This window comes from Schistocerca serialis, chromosome 5 (genome assembly GCF_023864345.2).
Source record: "Schistocerca serialis cubense isolate TAMUIC-IGC-003099 chromosome 5, iqSchSeri2.2, whole genome shotgun sequence".
NCBI lineage: Eukaryota > Metazoa > Arthropoda > Insecta > Orthoptera > Acrididae > Schistocerca > Schistocerca serialis.
This window is the reverse complement of record NC_064642.1, coordinates 601,016,018-601,039,214: the sequence shown is the minus strand read 5'-3', so window position 1 is coordinate 601,039,214 and position 23,197 is coordinate 601,016,018. Positions and strand designations below refer to the sequence as shown.

The window sequence follows — 23,197 nt, the reverse complement described above, 5'->3', positions numbered from 1 at the left end:
CTTTGACGCAAAAAGGATTAGATTTGTGTGTTAGCTGCAAAATCACATTGCAGAGATGCTGAAAGAGAAGTAATCAGATATTAATTTTTGGTTCGTATCTTGTTCTAAGCTTTCCATTTACAACACTCATAATCATAAACAGTACATATAACATAGTCTTACGTTGATTTGGCTACGAAAACATTTCGTCTATTCTCCTCTTCCAATGCCCTGAATGACTTAGCAAATGTACCACCTTTTTACCCTCGGTTTCCGTCGATTGCTTTACTCTTCTGTTCTTCCCAATACTTCCTTTTGTTCTTTACTTAACTCCCAGTGTCCATCTATAGTGCCATACCTGAAATTCATCTAGGGTTTTTCTTCCATCTTCAACAGTGTCCTTCTTGGACTCTAAAGCTTTTCGTGTTTTAGATGAACAGTTTTAGATATTTGTGCCTAATCTTGTCAACAGTTGACATGGGAGCAGCTATTCTGACACTCTTCACTTAAAGAGACCTTTTTTCGATGTCCTTACCTCGTGCATATTCTATAATCTTGCTTTAGAGAAAGGAGACTGATTCCACAGTACCTGCTGTGTCTTTCTGTTTCCATTTTATGCAGGACTTTACACCTTTCCTAATTGACTTGTGTATGAATACTGCAAATTCTTCGCCATTTAGGGTATTCATAGTACAGGAAGTTCTGAATTTTGCCACAAAATCGGGAGCATAGATGTCAGCACAGTTATGAAATCCGCTGTTCAGAAGGAAGCCAGCTGAAACTGAAAAGCCACACTGAGAACTTCTGTTCTCTTCTTCAAATATTATCAGTGGATAGCTATTGCTTTCTCCACGTTCTGTGAAATTTTAGGCCCAGTCACGCTGTCTGGTTAATCCTAATATTAAATACCATGTAAGGAGGACACACTCAGAACGTAGAGCATATTTCTTTTGTGCTCATTGTAATGCTTGGGTTTTACAGGTATTAAAAAGCACAAACATTTTCTGCCAGTGTGTTACTGAAGGAATCAGATAGCAGTAACATTCACTAACTTTAATTAGCTCACAGGTATATTCAAAAATAAATATCATCAGTAAAATTATTGAGAAGCTTATCCCAAATTTTGAAGGAAGCGATTTCATTTTGTTGATCTAGTATTGGTTTTCATTCTTACTCAGCCAGCTTCACATTCTGGTACCTAGCTCAGTCCTAAAAATATAAAATTGTAATTCCATAGCAGAAGTATTAATTACTGCAGTATGTATTGGTCTTGGAAGTCTGTTGGCTATCATCTGTGTTTAGAGCTATCCACGAATTCACTGTAGTAGTCACGATTTCCATGGCTCCACCTGTGTACTGTTGATGCAAGTGTCTTAGAAATATAAGTTCAAAAAGGTTCACATGATCTAAGTTGTTCTTTGTACACTCACTGAGAGTGATTCATAGTGTTGCCTGATAAGCTTGTTCAGTGTTTAGAAGTAACTAGTTTTGCGTAGCTGAATGTCTCACAAATACGTGTTATTAGTCAGTCTCCAAATTAAATTTGATTCATTGAATATGCCACCTAGTAAATTATATAAACAAAGCAAAATATGTGTTATTTGGTTTCTGCATATAATACAAATTAAGCTACAACACTTTTTCAGGTGATGACTCATCTGCCTGGATCAAATACTCTGTTTGACCATTTGCCAAGGTCAATGGTACCAAATGAACTGGGAGGCACTGGTGGGCCAGCTGAAGAGCTAGCAGGTTAGTGGATGAAAAGTTGATGGAAAGTATTTCACATGCAGCTATTTAGTTACAGTGTGTTATTAGTAGACCAAAGGGAAATGATTTCATGGCACTAGAAATGTAAACTAATCATCGTAATCGAAAATAATAGTGCTTGTATTACATCTGATGTCCCTAAAACAAGGACATCAGGGACGCTGGCTGCTGTGACCGAGGGGTTCTAGGCGCTTCAGTCAGGAACCACGCGGCTGCTACGGTCGCAGGTTCGAATCATGCCTCGGGCATGGATGTGTGTGATATTCTTCGGTTAGTTAGGTTTAAGTTGTTCTAAGTCTAGTGGACTGATGACCTCAGATGTTAAGTCCCATAGTGCTTAGAGCAATTTGAACCATTTTTTGGCATCAGTGACTACTAAGCATTTACTCAATAAAAATTGAGTTTATTCGGTAGTAGAAAACTCCCATTCAACACTCGTATTGTCTGCTATTTCTTTAATCCTTCATAACTTGCCCCAATAGTAATTTTCAATTAGCGATGAACGTTGCCTTTTTATACTGTTCTGAAAATTGCAATATATTTTCATAAACACAATATCTAATAAGAATTTTAAAATTTCTGTCATTCACAACATCTCACACTGTCGAACATTTGGGTTTTAAGCTGACTTTTATTTGATGTGATAACAGAAAAAAAACTTCACAAGCAATGATCGCTAAAAAAGCATTTTATTGGATGACTGGAACAGAAGTTGATACGAGAATATTTTACTGTCATGGTATTACAACGTGACAAACTCTCTTGTTACATAATGTATGGAATTATATTTTATGTTTCACGATTTTGACAAAATATTGTGCATCAGTGTTACAAGTGACTGAAATGCAGATGCATTTTCCATAAATATGAAGATCGCTGCATATCTGTTGGTTAGACATACTTTTATACGAAATGTACTGATGCACTGCGATCTTCATGATAGTGGGAAATGCATATGCACATTGAGGGGTCTTGCAGTGCTTGTAGCCAATATGTTGTATAAATTTTAAAGCATAAGATATGTCATAATTTCGTAGTTTACGGCGCAATACTGTTTGTCAAGGTTTAATATCATGACAGTGAAATATTTTTCTACCAACTTCTGGCATCCTCTCGCAGGTACGGTGGTGACAGTATACCTCTGTTGAGACTGCTCATCCAATGAAATGCATGTTTAGTGATTTCGGCTTTTCAAACTTCCTTCAGTTACCACGCATTGCAGATCGCCCACAGCCTGACATTGTCAAGAATATATAACTCTCAGTTCTTTGAATGACTCGGTTCTATAAGAGAGTTCTAAATGACAAAATAATGGCTGTGACCATTCATGCCACAGATATGACTTTGGAAGCCTTTGGGATATATGAAAAGGAAAGTGCCATGTTATCAAATAATGGTTATGTGACCAAAATGTACTACTATCGCTTCTCGTTGTATATTAGTGATCTGATATATAATAATGAAATAAACCTGTAAAATAAAATGTCATGAAAGACTTGAGAACAAATAGGTCTCTATAAAATGAGTGGTCTTTTGCCAGAATGAAATAAGTGACATTTAGTTAGTTTTGAGAAATAATAGACTGAAGTTATGAGTTTACAGCAACTTATTTATTGAAAAATATTTGTGGTTATACATGTGGTCTGGTGCGTAATGGGTGTGAAGAACTTTTACTTTATTTAATTACAGTTTGAAACTTAAAACAACAGAGAAAAAATGTAAAATATCCATGTACGTCAGGTTTTTTTGTTGTCACATCACATTGATGCACTTCAGTACAAAATATAAAGTAAAGTTTCCTTGTTTTTGTATTATATTCATACATAGATCTATTCGGCAACTGAATCACACAGATATAATTTCAGCATTTATGTAATACAGCATTATTAAGCAATTTTAGGAATTAGGAGAGAAAAATGGAATACACTTAAGGCGATAATTATGATACCCATTACTCATCATCTTCATTACTGTCACTGCACATTTCTGATACATCAGCCATTTTGAGACCCTTATAGAATTCATGGTATATTGGGGATTTCATGGTATATTGGGGGTATGTACATTAGAAGGCTCTGAATATCTTTCAGTTTCTCAGGGCGAAGAGTGCGTCCTAATGGATACAGTGTAGGTAGTGTAATTTGACTGAGAGAACAGTGGCAAGCTATTAAGTGTTTATTTAAATTCACTGAAGAGTATTCTTCCATGTCATTGTGGCTGTATTTGTACTCCACTATCCTCAGCTTCTCTTTTGATAACTCATATCCTTAATCCTAAGCCACTTAACCTTTTCTCCAAAAAGATTTACTTTTCTGTTAGTCATTGCTTTTTCGAGTAGCATAGTACTTTTGAAGTCACTACAATCTATTTTTACAACTTCAAATTTACCTTTCTTCACTCTGGAGTTCTCAATAATACACTAAAGCTGTTCTGGGGCAAATATTTCTGGATAATGCCGTTGTTTCCTCTCTATATCCCCAGAATCACTGTCATTCATAAGATACGAGTGATCAGGTTCAGCAAATTTGTGCGTAATTTCCTCAATGTTAGATTTGTCAATCTGAACCAAATACATCCAAATTGTCATAATTTTAAAATTCCTGTTTTGCCCCCCACAAGAATCCGACCAAACTACCATCGTTGGACCAATATCACGAGATTCGACATACTTCATTACACAAGAGCCTATCTCTTGAGCTCCCTTTGAAGCAATACTTTCATTCCAGCAATGCATTACTGCCTTTCTACCTTTAAAGTAATGAATTCCAAGATTAAAGCAGGAGAGTTGACGTTTATAGTATGCAACACCTGTTGTCAATTTTTGCAGCAGTATTGCTTTCTGCAAGTCAAATGAAAAACCTGTAAGATTATATTCTGCATTTGATTTGTCCATATCCATTTTCAGACAGTATCTAGCAGCTCCAGCCTTCCTGTGGTGCAATTCCCGCTCCTTACTTAATGTTCGTAGCTTCTCAGTGTCTGCCTCACCAGCTCTAAGTGCCTCCTCTACTGAAATTATCATGTTTAGCCTGTCACATATTTGACATGTATACTTTTGAGGAGGTTTGAAACTGATATTTAAGTCTCGTCTAAATACTTTTTCGTACAGTGATTGGCTGGGAGGTTTAACATTGGGGTCTTCTTCTTTCATCTTATCAATGAATAATCTGTACATAAAACTAAGATTAAGCCTCCTGTCCAAGTACATTTTTGACTAATCTCTTCTGCAGTAGTGACTCGATGTACTGGGAACACTATTAATATGATTATGGATGGGAACAATAACTGAGTCAGCACTTTTATTATTAGGTGCGTGTTTTCCACGCTGGTCACATAAAGAGCTTGTCTTTGCTTTGGCTATGGCTCGATGCATCCTGCTGCCAGAAATCTGTAGTGTCTTTAGATAAGTTTCTTTGCACGCCTTCACATCATTTACATCCGCACTAGGAATATAATAGTTCCTAGAAAACTTCTTCTTGTCGGTTTTAGAACGCTTCCTTTTGATGGGAACATTTCTAACTGAACCATATATTATTGATGTCTGCACATCCCAAAACCCACTTCCATAAAATGTGTCGAAAAACTTTCTTTTCTCCTCACAATTTAATGTTTTGGCCAGCATTTTTGTCTACATGAACAATTAAAATCAACAAATGTATTTCCTGGGACAGTCTCCCCACTATTTGGCTTCATCTTCCTTAGGGTTTTCTTCCATTGTTCCCTGTTTCCTTTTTTTTTCTTTTATTGCCAGAAATTTCATGTTCATCTCAAAAACAAATTACTTAGATTTACAAATTCGTTTTCAAAACTGATTTATTAAAAATGCCAATCATGAGACCAAGTTACGATATTCCATTTCATTACTTTGGTAGCTGACGAATATGTGAAATACGATTCTTTCAGGAACTCTTCTGCCAGAGTGAATCCTCTCCACATTAAATCGCATTTCCCGCCCTAAATAAAGAGGTATTTCTTTCCACAGGGATAATTTTTCTCTCCCCTCTTAATTGATGGCAAGCACTGGCCGAAATATCGACATACACTCACTATCGATTGTGCAGTGACCTTAGATTTACTACTTGTCGTCATGGTTCATTCTGGCATGTGAGATAAACCATATAACCTCCAATTATGGGTTTATTCTATAAACTAAAGTATCACTAAATATTAAAATCCACTTACCAATTGATGATTGAGAGGCACTATCACTAGGTTCATATACATCAGAAGAAGAAGAACTAAACGACTCCTCTTCACAATTATCATCGTTTTCTGCCATTGTGTGGGAACGCGTCTCTGAGCTATACATCACTGTAGCCATCTTGTGATGCCGCATGGTTCACTTTGGAATAAGAGAATGAATAGTACCAACCTTCTTCCCAAGAAATCCCTAGCTACAGCAACGAAACGAGGCGGTATGTTAGATTGTTCGTTTTCTCATAAGACAAAATGAAACCCTATCATTTTAAAATGGTGAAGAACTCAATTTTTTTTTAAATGTCGCTTAGTTCATTTTGACATAAGACCACTCAAATATACTAAACATTTCTTACAGTAGTGTATGTAAGGTAAGCAGTTTTTTTTTAATCTGCATTAATTGCAGGCTGTGGATTACTTATGAGAAGTTTACATTTAAGTACTTAATGTACGTAATGGATCTCAAGTAAACATAGGAATGTAAAATATGCTTGTACTTACGCCTAAGGAAAGATATGGACCTTTTACGAAGTTTTGTTATCTGCCATTTTAAATGTCAGAAAGAGTACACTTTGGTAATCTTTAGAATTGCGTACTCAAAATCAATTTTCGTTTCCTGATGGTGTAAGATTTTAATTCTGTCTGTTTAAGAAGTGAAGCAATTCCTTGGGCGATCACTAATGTGGATCTCCCTGTAGAAACCTTATCAATGAAGTACCTCTGTGAAACAGACATTCTCTGGCTTTCAGTCAAATCAAATTGTCACCTGTAAAACTGATGATTTATTGATTTTCATGAATACTTGAGCCTGCAAGAGCGAATCAGCAACTGCTGTAAGCCTAAATGTAAACTAACCTCTGCAACTTCCCTGCTGTGCTTCATCAGTTGTTGAATGAGATAATACACGTGTACGTAAAATGTGGAGTATATCTGCACCTGTTGATGAATATTCCAACTACAACGAGTATCTGTTCCAGCCTCCCTCCCTCTCTCTTCCATTTCTCTCTCTTTTGCTTACTTTCCTTTTCTTTCTTTCTTTGTTTTTTTTCTCTTTTATTAGTTCTCCATATCAGATTATCATTTGAAGGTAACTACACTATCAAATTTTCTATAACTACTTTTGCATATTGTCCTCTCTCTAATGAACCTTCAAGTGCCAAGGTACCTTCTCTTTCCACTTAATGCTTAACACTCCTGTATAACACCACATTTGGAACACTGACAGTGTATTCTTCTTGGGCTTATCATATATCCTGATCTTACCTCTATATTCATAAAATACTATGTTCAAGACGTTCAACTAGGAACACACTTCTTAATTCAGTACCAAGTTCTATTCTTTTATTTAAGAAAGCTTTCTTCAACAGTACCAGTTTACTTCAGATATTCTTTTTCTTTGTGCTTCCACTACTGCTTTTGTTTTTCAACTTTGAGTTTATGCCAGCCATTAGGCTCTTTTCTAGTAAATGTCATTACCAAATATTCTAAATTTTGATTTTCATTAAACCACATGCTGTGCTAAGTATGTTGTTCATTCCATGCCACGTGTCCTTTTCTGAGCCTTAGCATATTTGTCTGTTTGTCTTAGACTACTTTTCCTGAAATTTTTTTCATTGCTTCTTCGGTCTGGGAGATAACGACAATGATGATACACACGTTTCTTTAAACGAATTTATACCTTTTGATCTACTTTTAGTAATGACTCATGGTTTTTGTAGACGCAGATTACTCGCCTAAGGACTGTAATTTTTTTTTTTTTATTTCTCTGTCCAATAATAAGCAGAAGTTTTTAGATGCTGCTCGAGTACTACTTCCCATTTTCTGAAAGTAGATTGTCCTTCATACAGTAGCTCTGCAATGTTTCTCATTATTATTCAATGTATTACTGTCAGTATTTTGCATCCTTATCATATCAGACAGATAAATAAATCTCACATTTCTCTGGTCGTACTTTCTTAGGTAAAGTGATGATAAAATAAAGTGACGATAAAACTATTGTTGAATTCAGGTTACCTTCCATTCGGAAAGTGGATGCACTCAGAGACTGTATGTGACTTATAAATTATAGAGTGCAGCAATCATTCGTCCTTTTTAGATTTTATTATGCAAATCCAGATTTCGGCTAGTAGCTAGACATTCTCAATGCGGTATTTTCAATGTGTGTAAGTCCCTGTTGTTCTTGAAATGTGATGGTAAGTCTGTCATCTTTTACAACAGTTGAAATAGCTTTCTAGTTCTTTTATCTTACACAGCTTTCAGGAATTTCGAGATGTAACGTTGACTCTTTGATGATTTGGTGATCTGTTTAAGCTCATATCATTGAATACCATGTAAAATTCTATCTGTATAACTGGAACTCGTACTTATTACCAGTTTCCTCGTCCTTTGGGGGCAGTGCTTCTTCATCGTGTACGCTTTCCTACTCCTGTCATCTATCTACTTCTTCATCGTCATCGTAGAGATTCATACATTTAAGCTTCAGTTTCCTGTATGTTTGTTTATATGTCTCTGTCATCCATCATTTACCATGTTTGCACTTCAGACGCAATTAATGTTAACTAGAGTAGCCTGTTTTAAATTTTGAAGACAAAAGAATAAAAATTCATTGATGAGAATGTTATCTTCCACAACTAGCTCATAAACCAGACTGCTATCAGAATAGTAGAAGGGCATGAAATGGAGGGAGTACTTGAGAAGCGAGTCGGGCAGGGTTGTAGCCTATCCCACGTGGCATACTGTATGTAAGTTGAGGAAGGAATAAAAGAAACTACGGAAATATAGTTCAGGGATAATAAATAAAAACTAAAGCTCGCCAGTGATACTGTAACGCTGCAGTAGACAGAAAGACATTTATCGATTGAATAGAAAGGGGTAGTATCTTGACAAAAAGTTATATGAGGAACCTCAACAAAGTTATGACAATGTTAGTGGAGTACAGCAGTAAATGAGTTTTGATATTTTGGCTGTATTAACTGACGATGGCCGAAGCAGGTACAGTATTAAATGCAGGCTGGTAGCAGCAAGCAAGTGTTTCTGAAAAAGAGAAATACTTTAGCGTCTAATAAAGGGAGTGTCAAGAGAAAGTTTATATTTTATGAACTCTCTGCACATGCGCAACAGATCGTAAGAGAGCGGTAAGTTCATCGTTTGCTTGGCCCTTAGGAATTCAGTCGATATGGAGCACTTCTCGGGAGCAGACCACTCGTTTTGTGTGTGAAAATTTTACAAAACGGTTATTCGGCGACTGGACAACAGGGGAAATTTTGCAGTGATCGTTGACTGCATAATGTAAACGATGCTCCAGGTGTTCCGCTTAACCGGAAATGGATGAAAACAGTTGAGAAGATAGGTTCAACGCTGGCCAAACGAAACCGGGGTGACCAAGGCTTTCAAGAACGGGCGAAACCATGGAGAGTATAATCGGTCTGTTCGTGACGATCCTAACCTCTCCACTGATAAGTATAAATGTGCATGGTTTGTAAATGTGCATAGATCATCACTGCCCCAAATCCTGCAAAAATATCTCAAACTGCACCCTTAAAAATACAATTGGTGCAAGAATTAAAGCCTTGAGATGCTAGACATAGGTTGCAGTTCGTTAATGATGTGACTCAGTGCCCGCCATTTGACGTCATGTTGTTTTATGACGAACAGTAACGTCAGTAAGCAAAATTGCCGCTACTGGAGTGCAACGTATCCGAACAGAGCATGGGAAACCCCTTTATCCGCCAAAAGTCACTGTATTGGCTGTGATGTCAGCTTGACGAATAATTGGTCTGTACTTATTGGAGGACGAGTGCGTTTTTGCACTTACAGTGAATTCGAAACATTATGTGACGATGTTAAAGGACATATTGGTGCCTCAATTACCACATTTCCGTGTTTATAATCAAATAACATGGTTTAAGTAAGACGGAGTCAAGGCACACCCGACCAGGGCGTCTGTAATGCGAGTTTATGAAATTTTCCCTGCAAATTGATCTCCAGGAGTGATGACATAAATTGGCCCCGCAGTCGACGTTTGAGCTCCATGGATTTTTTATTATGGGGCTGAATCAAATCTAAAGAGAATGCCAATAACCCGACTTCTCTGGAGAAACTGAAGGAAAATATCCGTATCGAAGTGGCAGACATCTCAGTGGCTACATGCTGAGCCGTCATGCGAAATTTTGTTCACCGTATAGATGAGCACTGCAAGTATGTTCGACTGCATTTAAATAACAGTTTTAAGAAGTAAATTGCTAAACTGTTTATGTCAAAAATAAATAAAGATTTGTCTACAGACTTTATTTTGACACATCAAGTATAAACTGTCTCTTGAGACACCCTGTATATGTTTAAATGTTTAGAAGTCTTATCTGAAAGTTCTCGTTTGGAACGTAGCATTTGTAGATCAGGTTGCTAAGTCTGTCACGGCTTGCTGGGATTTAAATGAGAGGTTCTGCCTGTTTCCTCCCCCCTCCCCCCTCCCCCCCCCCTCCCGCAGCAGATTATAACGATCTCCAATGGCCATGGAGATAGACTGCCTTACATACAGGAGAGCGCTCTTTTGACGAGATAAATGACTTGATTAATGAAAGTAACATGGGGAGAGCCACAGAACAGTAACAGAATTGTAATTAAAGCAGGTATGTTTCTGGATAAAAGAACAGAAATGCCAAGTAATCTAGTCACATAATACGGGTTTTAGCCAACCCAAAGTTCCAGGCTATATGACGAGCTGTGCGCTTGCTGTATGTATAGTCAAATGTACAAAAGACAGATGTAGAATAAATCGAGAGACAAGGATAATTCGTCGAGTCTCTAGCTAATCGGACGAACAGGGATGAAGCTTTCTCTATGAGAACCATGAACAAAAGCAGTTAGCCATGCCGAGTCACATAATACGAGCCCACAGACAGATGCAGCGTGACAAAGCTTACGTCTGCAACTAGGTGAAACTGATAGATCCTTCCTATGCAAGTAGCGTTTCTGCATCTAATCTTGGATAAATTTGCCACGAGCCTTCTACTGCGGAACCTCCTGATTAAAACAGACTGAATCTTCATATGGTTGCTCACAAGATTTTGGAAGCCTACATGTTTATCGCGTAATGGCGGCATCTCCCACCCAACTGCTAGTCACGAAGTGATGCCAACTAGAAACTGCAACGAAATGGAGCTAAGACAGTACCTCTCAGTAGTTTTTTAAACTCGGGTACAGTACGGCATTGTACCTCCTCCGACAGGACAAGGTTCCTGTAGCCAAAAAGATGTGGCAATGCAAACCTATCCTAATGCTTTCGGCCGAGGGGGGCAGATCAGTCTTGCGACGCTCAGGTTGGTATCCCTGCGGCGGTGCCATTTCTCCAGATGTTGGCTGGGTCAGGGTTCCTGTGCATTGGCGTTGCTCTCGCAGGAATTTGAAAGTTACCACCCTGGAATTCCAATTTGAAAATAGCGTCCTAGGAATTCCTCCCGATTTTCGCCGTCTTGTGTATTTTATGAACTAGTGATTGATGCTCATGAAAACTGCTCCGCCATCTGCTCCATTAGTTCTCTACTCAGGCAAGCTATTCATGCTCTCAGATGGCCAGGGAAAATTGGGTTTAACACACAAAAAAGCAGTTCTCTTTATTTGATTTCTCAATTAACTGCTTCCTAGCCCTGCACCTATTACCAGCTTGTGGTTACTCATGCGATACAAATCTGTATTGGAAATGCGATTTTAATTTTATTCTGCTCTCTTTCTTTGTGAGGTTACTGGACTGAAAATCTGCAGGAACACTTCCAAATGGTCTACACATATTCAAAAAGTTTCCTGGTTGTACATTATATGGAAGTGAAGCATGGGTGATAAACAGTACCGACAACAACACAATAGAAGCTTTTGAAATAGTGTGCTACAGAAGAAGCCAGAAAATTAGAAGTAGGCCAAGCATGTAGAGCTCTTCCTTCCTAAAATTATTGGAATTCTGGAAACTGTTTTAATCACTCAAATAGGCCTCTGATGTGAATAGTCTGAGTTTTCCCAGGTTTCTCAGTGGACATTCAACTCTGAGGAGAACCACCATAATTTCAGACTTCTTTTGCTTATTGTGCAAATTCTTCCGAATCTAATAACTTAACTAAAAAGCCAGCGTTACCAACAATTTGTAGTATTAAATTTTGCTTTGACTGAATATCAGAATTTCCATATTTAATTAAATTTACTTGTTGTAGGGATACGCCAGGGTACCGTCATTTTTCACGATTTGCGGAAAATATCTGTTGCTATACAACGAGGTGAATCTGGAAATTGGTTAAAGTAATTCAAAATACCCCTGGTGAAAAGTAGTAAAGCACCTTATAGTTTTTAAAAGTGACGAAAACCTAGCCGATAAGTAAATATCGCCGTTATTCGATTATGTGTAAATCACATCTTTAACCACCAAAATCAGCTTCCTACTTTTCATTCAATGATTTTTTTTCCTATATTCACTTTTTATGTTTATTCCTGGTGCACAGTTTTTAATCTACACATTGTCGAGATAGCACCTTTGAGTACAATGAAACGAAGTGCCTGTTTTTCTTAATTTTACGGTAGTACTTCTTTACTCGCTTGGAGAACGACGGTCCATATAACATTCACTCTAATTCTTCCATTTCCTACTCATTCGTTTTCTCGTCGTGATCTGTTCTTCATTCTTCGGAAATGTCATTATGAATGTCGCCGTCATCAGTGGCAGTAATAGTGAGCCCGTTTACAACCTGCACTACGCAAGTAACGAGCAGCCCTTAGTGGCTCGCCATCACAGTTCTTTTATCTTAAATATCTTTGTGACTAATGCCCTTTTGGCATATTTATTATTTTATAAATGACACATAAGTACTGCCAGTCTTTCACGATAATTCCGTACTTACAATTTGTATCATAGGTTTTTGATCATAATTCTGTGACCATGTTGTAAACCATTCTTTGGTTTAAATTCTGAGGATCACACTCGTAGCAGTGTCTAAACCCGGTTAATTCGTTCAAAAATTAGTGACCAAGGGCTGTTTTCTTTTAATTGTGTTTAATTGTAAAGGTGTAATCTGGTAACATACCCAGCTCTCAGTTGAGTGTAGCAGACGTCCGAAGTTATGTTCTCCTAATTCTTTTGAGCAGTGTATTTATGCCTTTCCTTTCCTCCATTAAGTATTGCCTTATCTTACTTTACACTCTTCTGCTTATGGCCTCTTGACGCTGTTTTGTTCAACTGGGTGCTATGCCCGAGCATTTGCAATCAGTTTCCGTCTGTCTCCTATTGGGTGGTATCCTATACTCCTTGCTAGGCCCTCTTGAACTTAAGCGAACTGTAACATATTACTAGGTAACGATCTGAGATTAAGTCCACATCTAGCTATGGTTGTATTCCATTCTTTGTGCAACAGTAACATAGGGCAGTTCATTCACTTTGATGTCATCCAGCCTTTTATAACATGAAATAATGACGTCTGATTTACTGTATAGATTGCTACCTTACTGTACTGTACAGAGAGGTTCACTTGGGAACATTCCTAAGTGGTGGCCTCTAGAAACCTGTGCGAGTGAACTAGGACTTTGAAGGAAGGAGGGTGACAGGCTTTTCATAATTCACGCATCAAAAACCTCTTTGCTATGATGCCTTAAACAAAGGAGGATATTATTTGATATCGTCACACGATCGCCAGCAACAGGCAACCATATGTGCGCGTCTGAAACTTCACAGGGCAGCAACATTTGATCGTACTTTCCATACACAATACCTGACTCATGTTCGTGTACTAGGGCTGCTTACTTCGTCTGGTCTCTAGAGAAGGTGTACTGAAACAGCCAGTACTGAAAAGTAATGCCGCGCGGGATTAGCCGAGCGGTCTAGGGCGCTGCAGTCATCGACTGTACGGCTGCTCCCGGCGGAGGTTCGAGTCCTCCCTCGGGCATCGGTGTGTGTGTTTGTCCTTAGGATACTTTAGGTTAAGTAGTGTGTAAGCTTAGGAACTGATGACCATAGCAGTTAAGTCCCATAAGATTTCACACACGTTTGAATATTTTTTTGAAACGTAATGTATACCTCTTTTTGCAGAGGACCATCGCGAGAGGTACTGGCCACTGGTGGACTGGTTCATGGAGCAGGACCAGTTCGTCTCGAACGAAAGCATGCGGCCGCACAACATGACCTGTGGCATGGAGAACGGATTCAGCGTCGACGGCTCCTTCAAGAAGCTGTGCATCGATTAGCTGGGAGGAGTAACGCAGCCAGTGGTGTGCAAACCACTAGTATTATCTGCACAACACTTCGCTTCCCAGTTCCCTGTTTACGCAGGGACTCGTTCACGGAGTGCTGCAGTATTAATGAACAATCGTACGAAGCGATCGTTACTTCCGTAATGCCGTTTGTAAATATATTATGTGTCTCTGCTATGTTACTCTTAATGATTACTGTTACAGAGCGTAGAATATCTTTACAGTGCTTACAAAGTGTCAGTCTGTTAATACTGTTATAACATACCCGTGATAAAACAAATTAATATTCCTTAATTTTGGAACGTTTTCCGTGTTAACATATATGATAGTGAATAACTATGCAAATGTATGTACACAATTTTTATTTATTAAATAAGCATGCAAATTTTAAAACATCAATACTCAATGAAATTCTTGTTCTTTAAGTACTTCCAAATACGTGTTTCGGTTAGGCTGACGATCAGACAAACCTAAATTTTAACTGATAATTGTTTCCGAATAGTTTTGTCTTGGTATGCAACTGATTAGTAGTCACGTTTCTTGCCCATTTAACACACTGCATTTGCACTTGGGAAGACAACGGTCCAAACCCGCGTCCGGCCATCCAGATTTAGGTTTCCCGTGATTTCCCTAAATCGCTCCAGGGAAAGGCCGGTTAAAAAATGGCTCTGAACACTATGGGACTTAACTTCTGAGGTCATCAGTCCCCTAGAATTTAGAACTACTTAAACATAACTAACCTAAGGACATCACACACATCCATGCCCGAGGCAGGATTCGAACCTGCGACTGTAGCGGTCTCGCGGTTCCAGACTGTAGCGCCTAGAACCGCTCGGCCACGTCGGCGAGCGAAAGGCCGGTATTACTTCTTTGAATGGGTACAGCCAGTTTTCTTCGCCATCCTTGACACATTCCGAGCTTGTGCTCCGTCAGTAATGACCTCGCTGTCGACGGAACGTTGAACCCTATCTATCTTCCTTTCCTCTTTATTTCCTTCCCAGCCTTTCACAATTTTGGTGGTAGAGGGTGCCGGGGTGCCCTTCCTGTAATCACTCTTGTTTGCCCCCTCTTTCCTCCCATTCGGGACGGAATTTGTCTACTCCACGTCTCAGTGTGATAACGTTTTCTAAATGTCTGCAGATCATGAAACCGAGGCGAAAAGTGGTCACCGCCCCAGTATTCATCTATTCGGATACGGCTAACTGGCTAGAAGCCACATCCTGGTTTGTCGCCACAACGGCCCTCGTCTAACATACCAGGCGGACTCCATCCGGGGCTGGTGCGCCTTCCCGAATGCTAGAAACGGCATGGTAACGCATGCCACTATCCAGCCAGATCTGGTAACATACAGGGCTATTAAATGGAAACTAACTATATTTCATGTTTCAATAAATGACCACAGACGTGAAATAAAAACTCTTCTGTAAATGATTCTACACTGAGCCGTCAATATTCTTCCACATGAATGATGTCAACGACAACGCCGCAATCGCAGTAGTTTCTTCTTAACAAAAAACTATTTCAGATGATTTTCAGAGACGACCGAATCACGTCGACAAAATTTGGCTTCATCATTTGTGCTAAAACATATGCGCCTTCGATGTAAAAATGGAAATTTACGAGAAATATTTAATAAACAAGTCACTCAAACTAAAAAACTGACGATGAATTTAAGAAAAAAAGCTATGTACTGTAAACTGCTTTACATATCTTCTGTTAATACACAACAATCATCGTTTCCGAAAACCTTTGGCACTGGTTTTGTGCTGCAAATCTACATCATAATTATTTTCGTTAATCTACTCTCCTACTCCAGAAGCAGTTGGTGGGCGCTGGTATTATGATGGGTGTGTGCGTTACTCAACTCTTTTGGTGTTCCTCACAAATCATATCATCTGTCCCTATTCTGACAGGAGAACTGAGAGGCTGCGGTCCTCAATTCATAATCTGTCATAATTTATATCCTGTGTTACATTTAGTATTCCTATAACTGACATCGTTATATGTTCTTAACAATTCTCGATTATACTATGTCACGAATAAATCGTTTACAGTTAGTGTATATCTGTACATCATCACTGTCGTGTCTTTTAACTAAAACTGATAATGGCACTAAATTTTTTAATCTAGTGTGTTCTGACATGTACTAAGTTTCATTTTTTGTTAGTGTCAGGACAGCAAATGAAATTTAGTCGTTTTTGGAATATAATCGGCCATTAGCAATGTTGTTAGAACGATTAAGGAAGTATTTGTCACTTAGCTTTCCAGGGATTTCGTAAATTCATCTTCGTTAGCACTAGTTGTGGTAGATCGCTGAATACACTAAGATATCGCAATATTAATTATAATTTAAGAAATGAAAAACGAACCACTATACCTTGTGCTCTTCATTCACTTATCTGCTTGTTATTAAGAGGACTGGTTAACTGATGGAATCTACGTGTTAATTTTAAGAATCCAGTGTAAAACATTCGCTTTGCAGAAAAACGCATGCTGAAATAATCCTGAGCAGATAATCATGCTAGGAAAAAGGACAATTCCTGCCTTCACTACTACACTATTTATTGAAGTTATCACCAGCTAGGCAGTGGGTGGTATAGCGCGAAAAATGCACGTATTCTACTACTAAATAGTCATGTAACATACTTCCCTTAGTGTTGTATATTGAAAAGAAACGTAAGGAGCAGACAGCAACAAATTCCTTGCCTATGTGGTGAAAAGAAAGTTACAATCGTTTCTGCCCAACTGGGACCATTTTAAAATTTCATGAAGCCATACTGATGACTTTCTACCCCACACTGTTCCACACTTTCTATCAAATTAACCACTGGTATGCGATGTTCATTAATAGCTTGGAGTATCGTGTAGGAAATAGACAAGGACGAGTGTTACGTAGTAAACACGATAACAGAACACACTGGGCCATTTCCATGCGCGCGGGTCATTTTGATTGCCATTTCATCGTTATGCGAGATTATTTTCAGTACAGAGAAAAGCCATTCATACAAGTAACGATGGTGTGAGTACATGATTTTCTAATGTATTTTAGGTCATGATTGCAACATAGCGAGTCAGGAAGAAACACACGTTCAGCTTTATCGACATCTTTAGGACTCCTAGAAAGGTCCAAACATTGGCAAGAGGTACATCGGCGGATCATAACGACAGACAGCACAGATAGGTGTAGTGCAACGAGCGCAGGATGGCTTGTGGCAAAAAAGGGAGCATTCGTCTTGTGGCAGTAGCTCCCTTTTGGTCCCCGTTTGATTTGAAATATATACCGGGGGATAGTAATTAATGCGCAGCTACTCACGGAAATCCAGTGTGGATGTAATTATTGTACGGCAGCGAAACCTTGGAGTTGTGCTAATGCATTAATGCGGAACTGCTGGGATAAACTAGTTCCGAATGCGGCCACCAGGTGCAAATCTGGCTCTGTGCACTGATGGTATCACATCAACGCTGTCATCTGACGAGAAATAACGTGATTGGACAGTCCGGTTATCGAGGAGAGACACCGTGCACTGTTAGTGAAACTGTTTTCTGTGAAAGGCATTGAATCGCTGATGTGATGAGTGGATTTAGGCCCGGAGAGCGTGGAGACCATGAATTGGTCCTCTTATACCTGACAATCAGTCATGGATACTTACTTAGAAACGTCGAAAATAAACAAAATAAGGAGGATATCCGTAGTGCATGAAACGCAAGTAAAGGCACGTTTTCTAGCAGAACAGGGAGAGTATTCTCTAAGAATGCGTAGTAAGTTTCTCCACTGAGCCTCACAGGAAGAACATGAGGATCTAAGAAACATAACCAAGCCGGCCCAAATTTTCACAGAACTTCTTTGATAACGTGCCTGAACATCTCTTGAGGTTTCTCGACAGCCCATATATAGTAATTGTGAAAATTTACAATCTGATAGCGTGAGAGACGAAACGCATCAGTGAACAGCACACTTGAACCAAAGCGTTGACACACTGTTAAATAAACTATTAGCAGGAGTATATCTATACAGGAAAGTCGGCTGCTGATGGTGCCTGCACACGGATACACCAAGTTCTCATGTGTAGCTTTTCATACAGTAATGCAGTCATCTCTACATATTGCTGCCAAAGTCCATTGCACGATGAAGTAGTTCCTTCTCCACTTGAAGTGTTTCGTCCTTGGTCTGCTCAGTCGCCAGTAGTAAGCTTAAACGTCCCTGCTCCCTAAGACAATATTTTGAAGATTTCATGTAAGGAAACGTTTGACGCCTTACTGGTATGTTGTCTTTCTGTATGTATCTCATGATTAATGTGATTGAGAAGAGCAGTAGAAAATGTACTCTAAGATGAAAATACAGCGTTTCTGGATCCCTAACTACACAGTATATTCTCTTCCTCTGTGTGTGAGGTACGTTTTGTTACACCCTGGATAGTTAAAGTTTTCCATTTCCGTCAGTATATTCACAGAAGTTAAGAACAGTGTTCGTCTTACTTTTTTTGCTTAATAACCAATACTGACATCGCACAGCGACAGCTTGGGCCAACAGAAAAAGCGGGAGGGGGGTTACACTTAACTATGGTAACTGGTAGCGATTATCAGTCATTTCGAATCCGCGTATTATAAGGTATCACACCAAATATTTTTAAGTAAAAAAGAAAATAAAACATTGAAACTGACGTCTTTTTTCTGAAGACTTACATAGTGGTAATTTCTCGTACCTAAATGGGTACTGTGGCCAGTGCCATCGCAACAGAATCGTATGTTTATTGTTCTGATTTACGGGCAGATGTTCTATGCGCATTCCCACTGCAGTACCTAAAACAGTACCAAGTGGCTGCAGTAAGCTGCTTTCAATCAGACTTTCGTATTAGGCTATATACAACAGACCAGAGGCAGTTTCAAAATGTAACTAATTAATTGGCCAAATATAACAGGTCAGAGACAGTTCCAAAATTTAACTAATTAATTAAAACTTGCATAATAGAATGGCGAATGATGTCTTTGCATGTAACAATGGTGTAGAAGTCAGTCTTATCTGTTATACTATAAGTGATTCTTAAAATGGATCTTATTGGGGCGAAAACCTTGGTCACTTTTCCAGGTCGGATGCTATGGCCTCACTAGTGATCGACATAAGAAACTCAAACTGAAGTAACTGAAAAGGAACTAAGTTTGCAGACCAAAAGACGTTTAAGCACTGGTATTGTAAAAAATTATTACTCTGCATACAAGTGAGGTAAAAGAAGTACTATAGATGACTTGCATTAACATCAGACCTCTCGAAAACAACCACAAAAAGTCTATTAAAAAATAACGAAACAAACTTCCAGTCAGTCCCACTAACAATAACGGTAATGCATACTAGAACTACTGCGACCATTTCTCAGCGGGCAGTAGCCCTGTTCAGAGGAAAAATTAATCAATGGCTATTTTTCCCGTCCTGAGTACAGTATAAAAATTCCGCTAAATATCTTACTATTAATGTTGTTTTAATTGATAACTGTAGTTGCAACATGAAACACAATCACAAATGTTTACTAAATGTTTTGAATGTCGTCCTTTATCTTTTACTGATCGCATTGTATTACAACAGCCTTAATATGATGTCACATTACTTGCTACAAACATGTACCACATTTGAAGGTAACTCTCTCCATAAGGACGTTCACGAATCCATGTTACTTCCGTTTCACCTCTGTGCCACAGCAGCTGTTCGGATATTGTAGAGTCAGTACTGGAATACACACAGTAAAAGACTCCTCCACTCACTTCTATTAAACTTACAGTGTGCGCTCTACATACCAATCTGCCCCTAACGTAAGCGCCAAACTTATCTCACGGCCGAAATCACCAACCTCAACTCGAATTAAGCAAATCTTAAAATATTACTGTGTCTGTAGATATTTTTGCTTGTTACTACACAAGAAAAACTCACTCTTAAGAAACTCTTAACGTCAGTCGACATTTTGGATTCTGCTGTTAGTTGCTAGAAGCATGTTATTAAAAATATGGCTGAGAATCCTTGGCTGCGCGAACACTTGATTCGGGCCGCAGTTTGACGATCATTAGTTTAGAGCGTAAACTTACATTATATTCTCTTTATTTGAATAGCAGGCCTCTCCCTGTTACGGTTTCGCCGCAGATTTTCGCTAGAACATGAAATATTAACTATATCTTCCAACCTCTAACACAAGAAGGTTTGCTTTATATCACTATTTTGCACCCTAGTTTGCGATGTATTTACATGCAAGCTATGGTGCTCAAGCTATACGTAAATACAATACACAGTCGACAGGTATTAAGAAATGTGTCTTTTTGGTTGTATGAGATGTAAAAGATACTGGCAACTAAACTGATTAACCAAAACACTGTTTCCTTCCCCTCCTCCCACATAATATCTCAATTTTTGGTAAAAAAGCAATTCATCATGACATAAATCCTGCAGATGCATAGTTTTTTAGTCTTGAGGGATTAACTAATCATCCGCAATTGGATAATATTTACCAAGCCCCAGACAAAGCTATCGGAGGTGATTCTTAATTCCGGTTTGCTTATGAGATATCGTTGTGAGTGGGAAGTCATGTGTGGAAACGTTATGTTCCTCTTGCTATGGCAAGTAACCTTAAAAGTATTGTTGTTCGTATTATTTGGGTAGAGTGGACTGCAAGGCATTATGAAATGTCAGCCACTCCCCTGCGTCTGCTGAGAGAATGAGCAACAATAATGTATTATGGCCTAGGAATTATTATGTGTATAAGTAGCTACTTAAATCATTTTTCATACATTCAAGTACGGCAGTTAAAGGACAAATGAGCTTCCATTAAATGTTCTATTTTGGTCTGTGAAGGGACTGTAACAGTGTCAGTTTTAAGTACTGCAGAGCAAAGTCGTTCCGTTGTATTAGTGTTAGTGTTTTGTGCAAACCTAAAACTAGGATTTGGCAGTTTGGAGCGCAGCGCAAATGACTTTAACGTTGTTACCCAACCTCAAGTCTCATCCGTGGAAAATTTGGCTCTCTGAAGCGTAGGGATCCCAAGTGTAAAATGGAGCTCGGAAAGGAAGTGACTTGAGGCAAAACGCTTTACGTCGTATCATGAAATGCCAGTATGCAAAGCAATTTGTGGCTGTATTCAGTAGTACTTATTTAGGTTACTTGGATGGTCTTAAATTAACAGGGAAACAGTTTTAACTGTGGAAGTTGGTGACAGTACAGTAAAAGTGTATTCTAAAATATACATCACATTTTAAAAATTATGTACTAGAGCTGGCTAAGATCAAATAATTCAAAAATAATAATGTATTACGTTTATAATAAAAAGTTATTGATCGTTTACAGCTGGATTTCTAATGTCATTTTGATACTCGCCACTGAACACTAAATTTTCACAGAATTTAAAACGGTAAAAAGACTTTTCCTCACAGTGTAAGAGTAAAACAGAAGTATTGAAGGTACACGAGATTTTGAGTCATTTGTTCATTCGTACAATTAGGTAACTGTCTCTAAAATGGACGTAAGTTTTATGAAGAATTCCGAAGCGCTAGTTTGAGGAAAGATGATCTTTGGGAAACGGAACTGACTGAAAAAGTAGGCCGGCTGGAGTGGCCGAGCGGTTCTAGGCGGTTCAGTCCTGAACTTCGCGACCGCTACGGTCATAGGTTCGAATCCTGCCTCGGGCATGGATGTGTGTGATGTCCTTAGGTTACTTAGGTTTAAGTAGTTCTAAGTTATAGGGGACTGATGACCTCAGATGTTAAGTCCCATAGTGCTCAGAGCCATTTGAACCATTTGAAAAAGTAGGGGGCAGAAATGCGCTATCCTATACAGTTGTGAAGGTTTTATCCCATAACTTAACTGCCCCTAACTTTATTCCGAGACCAGTTCAAAGACGAGTCATTGTTAAGAGTCGATCAACTCATACAAATATGTCGGTGTAACAATTAGTAGTAACATGAAATGGAACGATCACACATATTCAGTGGTAGGTAAAGCAGGTGACGGAGATACGTTCGTTGGTAGAATATTAGGGACATATTTTCAGCCCATAAAGAAGGTAGCTTGCGACACACTCGTGTGACCCATCCTAGAATATTACTGAAGTATGTGGGATACATATATGTGGGATACATACCAAATAGGACTAACAGGGCATACTGAAAGTATACAATGGAGCCCTGCACGAATGGTCACAGGGTTGTTTCTAATGAGAAAGGGTCACGAAGATACTGAAGAAACTGAACTGGCAGCCCTCAGAGGATGGACGCAAACTATGCCGAGGAATATTATTTACAAAGTTTCAGGAACCAGCTATAAATAATGAATGTAGGAACATACCATAGTCGAGTATGTACTGCACCCGGAGGGATTACGAAGACGATATTGCACTAATTACAGCGCGCACGAAGGCGTTTCAGCAATTATTCGTTCTTCCTCATACCTGTACATGAGAAGAACGCGAAGAAGATGTAATAGCTAGTAAAAGAGAAAGTTGCCTCTGCCATACATTTCACAGTCGTTTGAGGAGTATGGATACAGATGTAGAGGAAGATAACGAAATGATATTGTTGATAGGCAAAGCAGTCACAATTGCCTATCACAGTGTGAATCCCGCCAAGTGCGGCACTCAAGCCAGGCACCATCATTACAAGAAGCAAGAGGACTGGCCTTCCATTGTATTATAAAAATTATTTCTGCTTTGCCTTACTTTGTACAGTGTATACAGGGTGTCTCGCCTAAAGGTCGTCAGGCGCGTTCTCTCTCGTATTTCGGCAGAGATTTGCAGTTTCGTTTTTTCGAAGTGGTGCTCGATTCGCTCCAAACAAATAGTGCTCGTCATTTCATGCGACGCCCAGCACCGACGGAAAGCGTCGGTCGGTTTCCTGTCACAAGGAATATGATTTTTAAATCGTAATTTTACGTGTGCCGCTCGATAGAGTGGTCCCAGATCAACCCAGTGTTATACTCGTTTTATCGGCACGTATTAACAGGGACAGTAAAACACGGTGACTAACCTACACTCCATTAGCACCCCGCCTTGACCCACGA

At 38.9% G+C, this 23,197-nt stretch overlaps 1 protein-coding gene across 1 annotated transcript in view; it reads left to right on the top strand.

Moving 5' to 3' along the window:
- LOC126480747 (alpha-tocopherol transfer protein-like) overlaps window positions 1-14,568 on the top strand; it is a 125,873-nt gene extending 111,305 nt beyond the window's left edge. Inside the window, exons 6-7 of the mRNA XM_050104026.1 lie at window positions 1,626-1,731; window positions 14,009-14,568. Of these exons, the coding sequence (XP_049959983.1) occupies window positions 1,626-1,731; window positions 14,009-14,163 (261 nt within the window). The 3' untranslated portion in view covers window positions 14,164-14,568. The remainder of the gene's footprint in view (window positions 1-1,625; window positions 1,732-14,008) is intronic.
- Window positions 14,569-23,197: the final 8,629 nt, after the last annotated feature.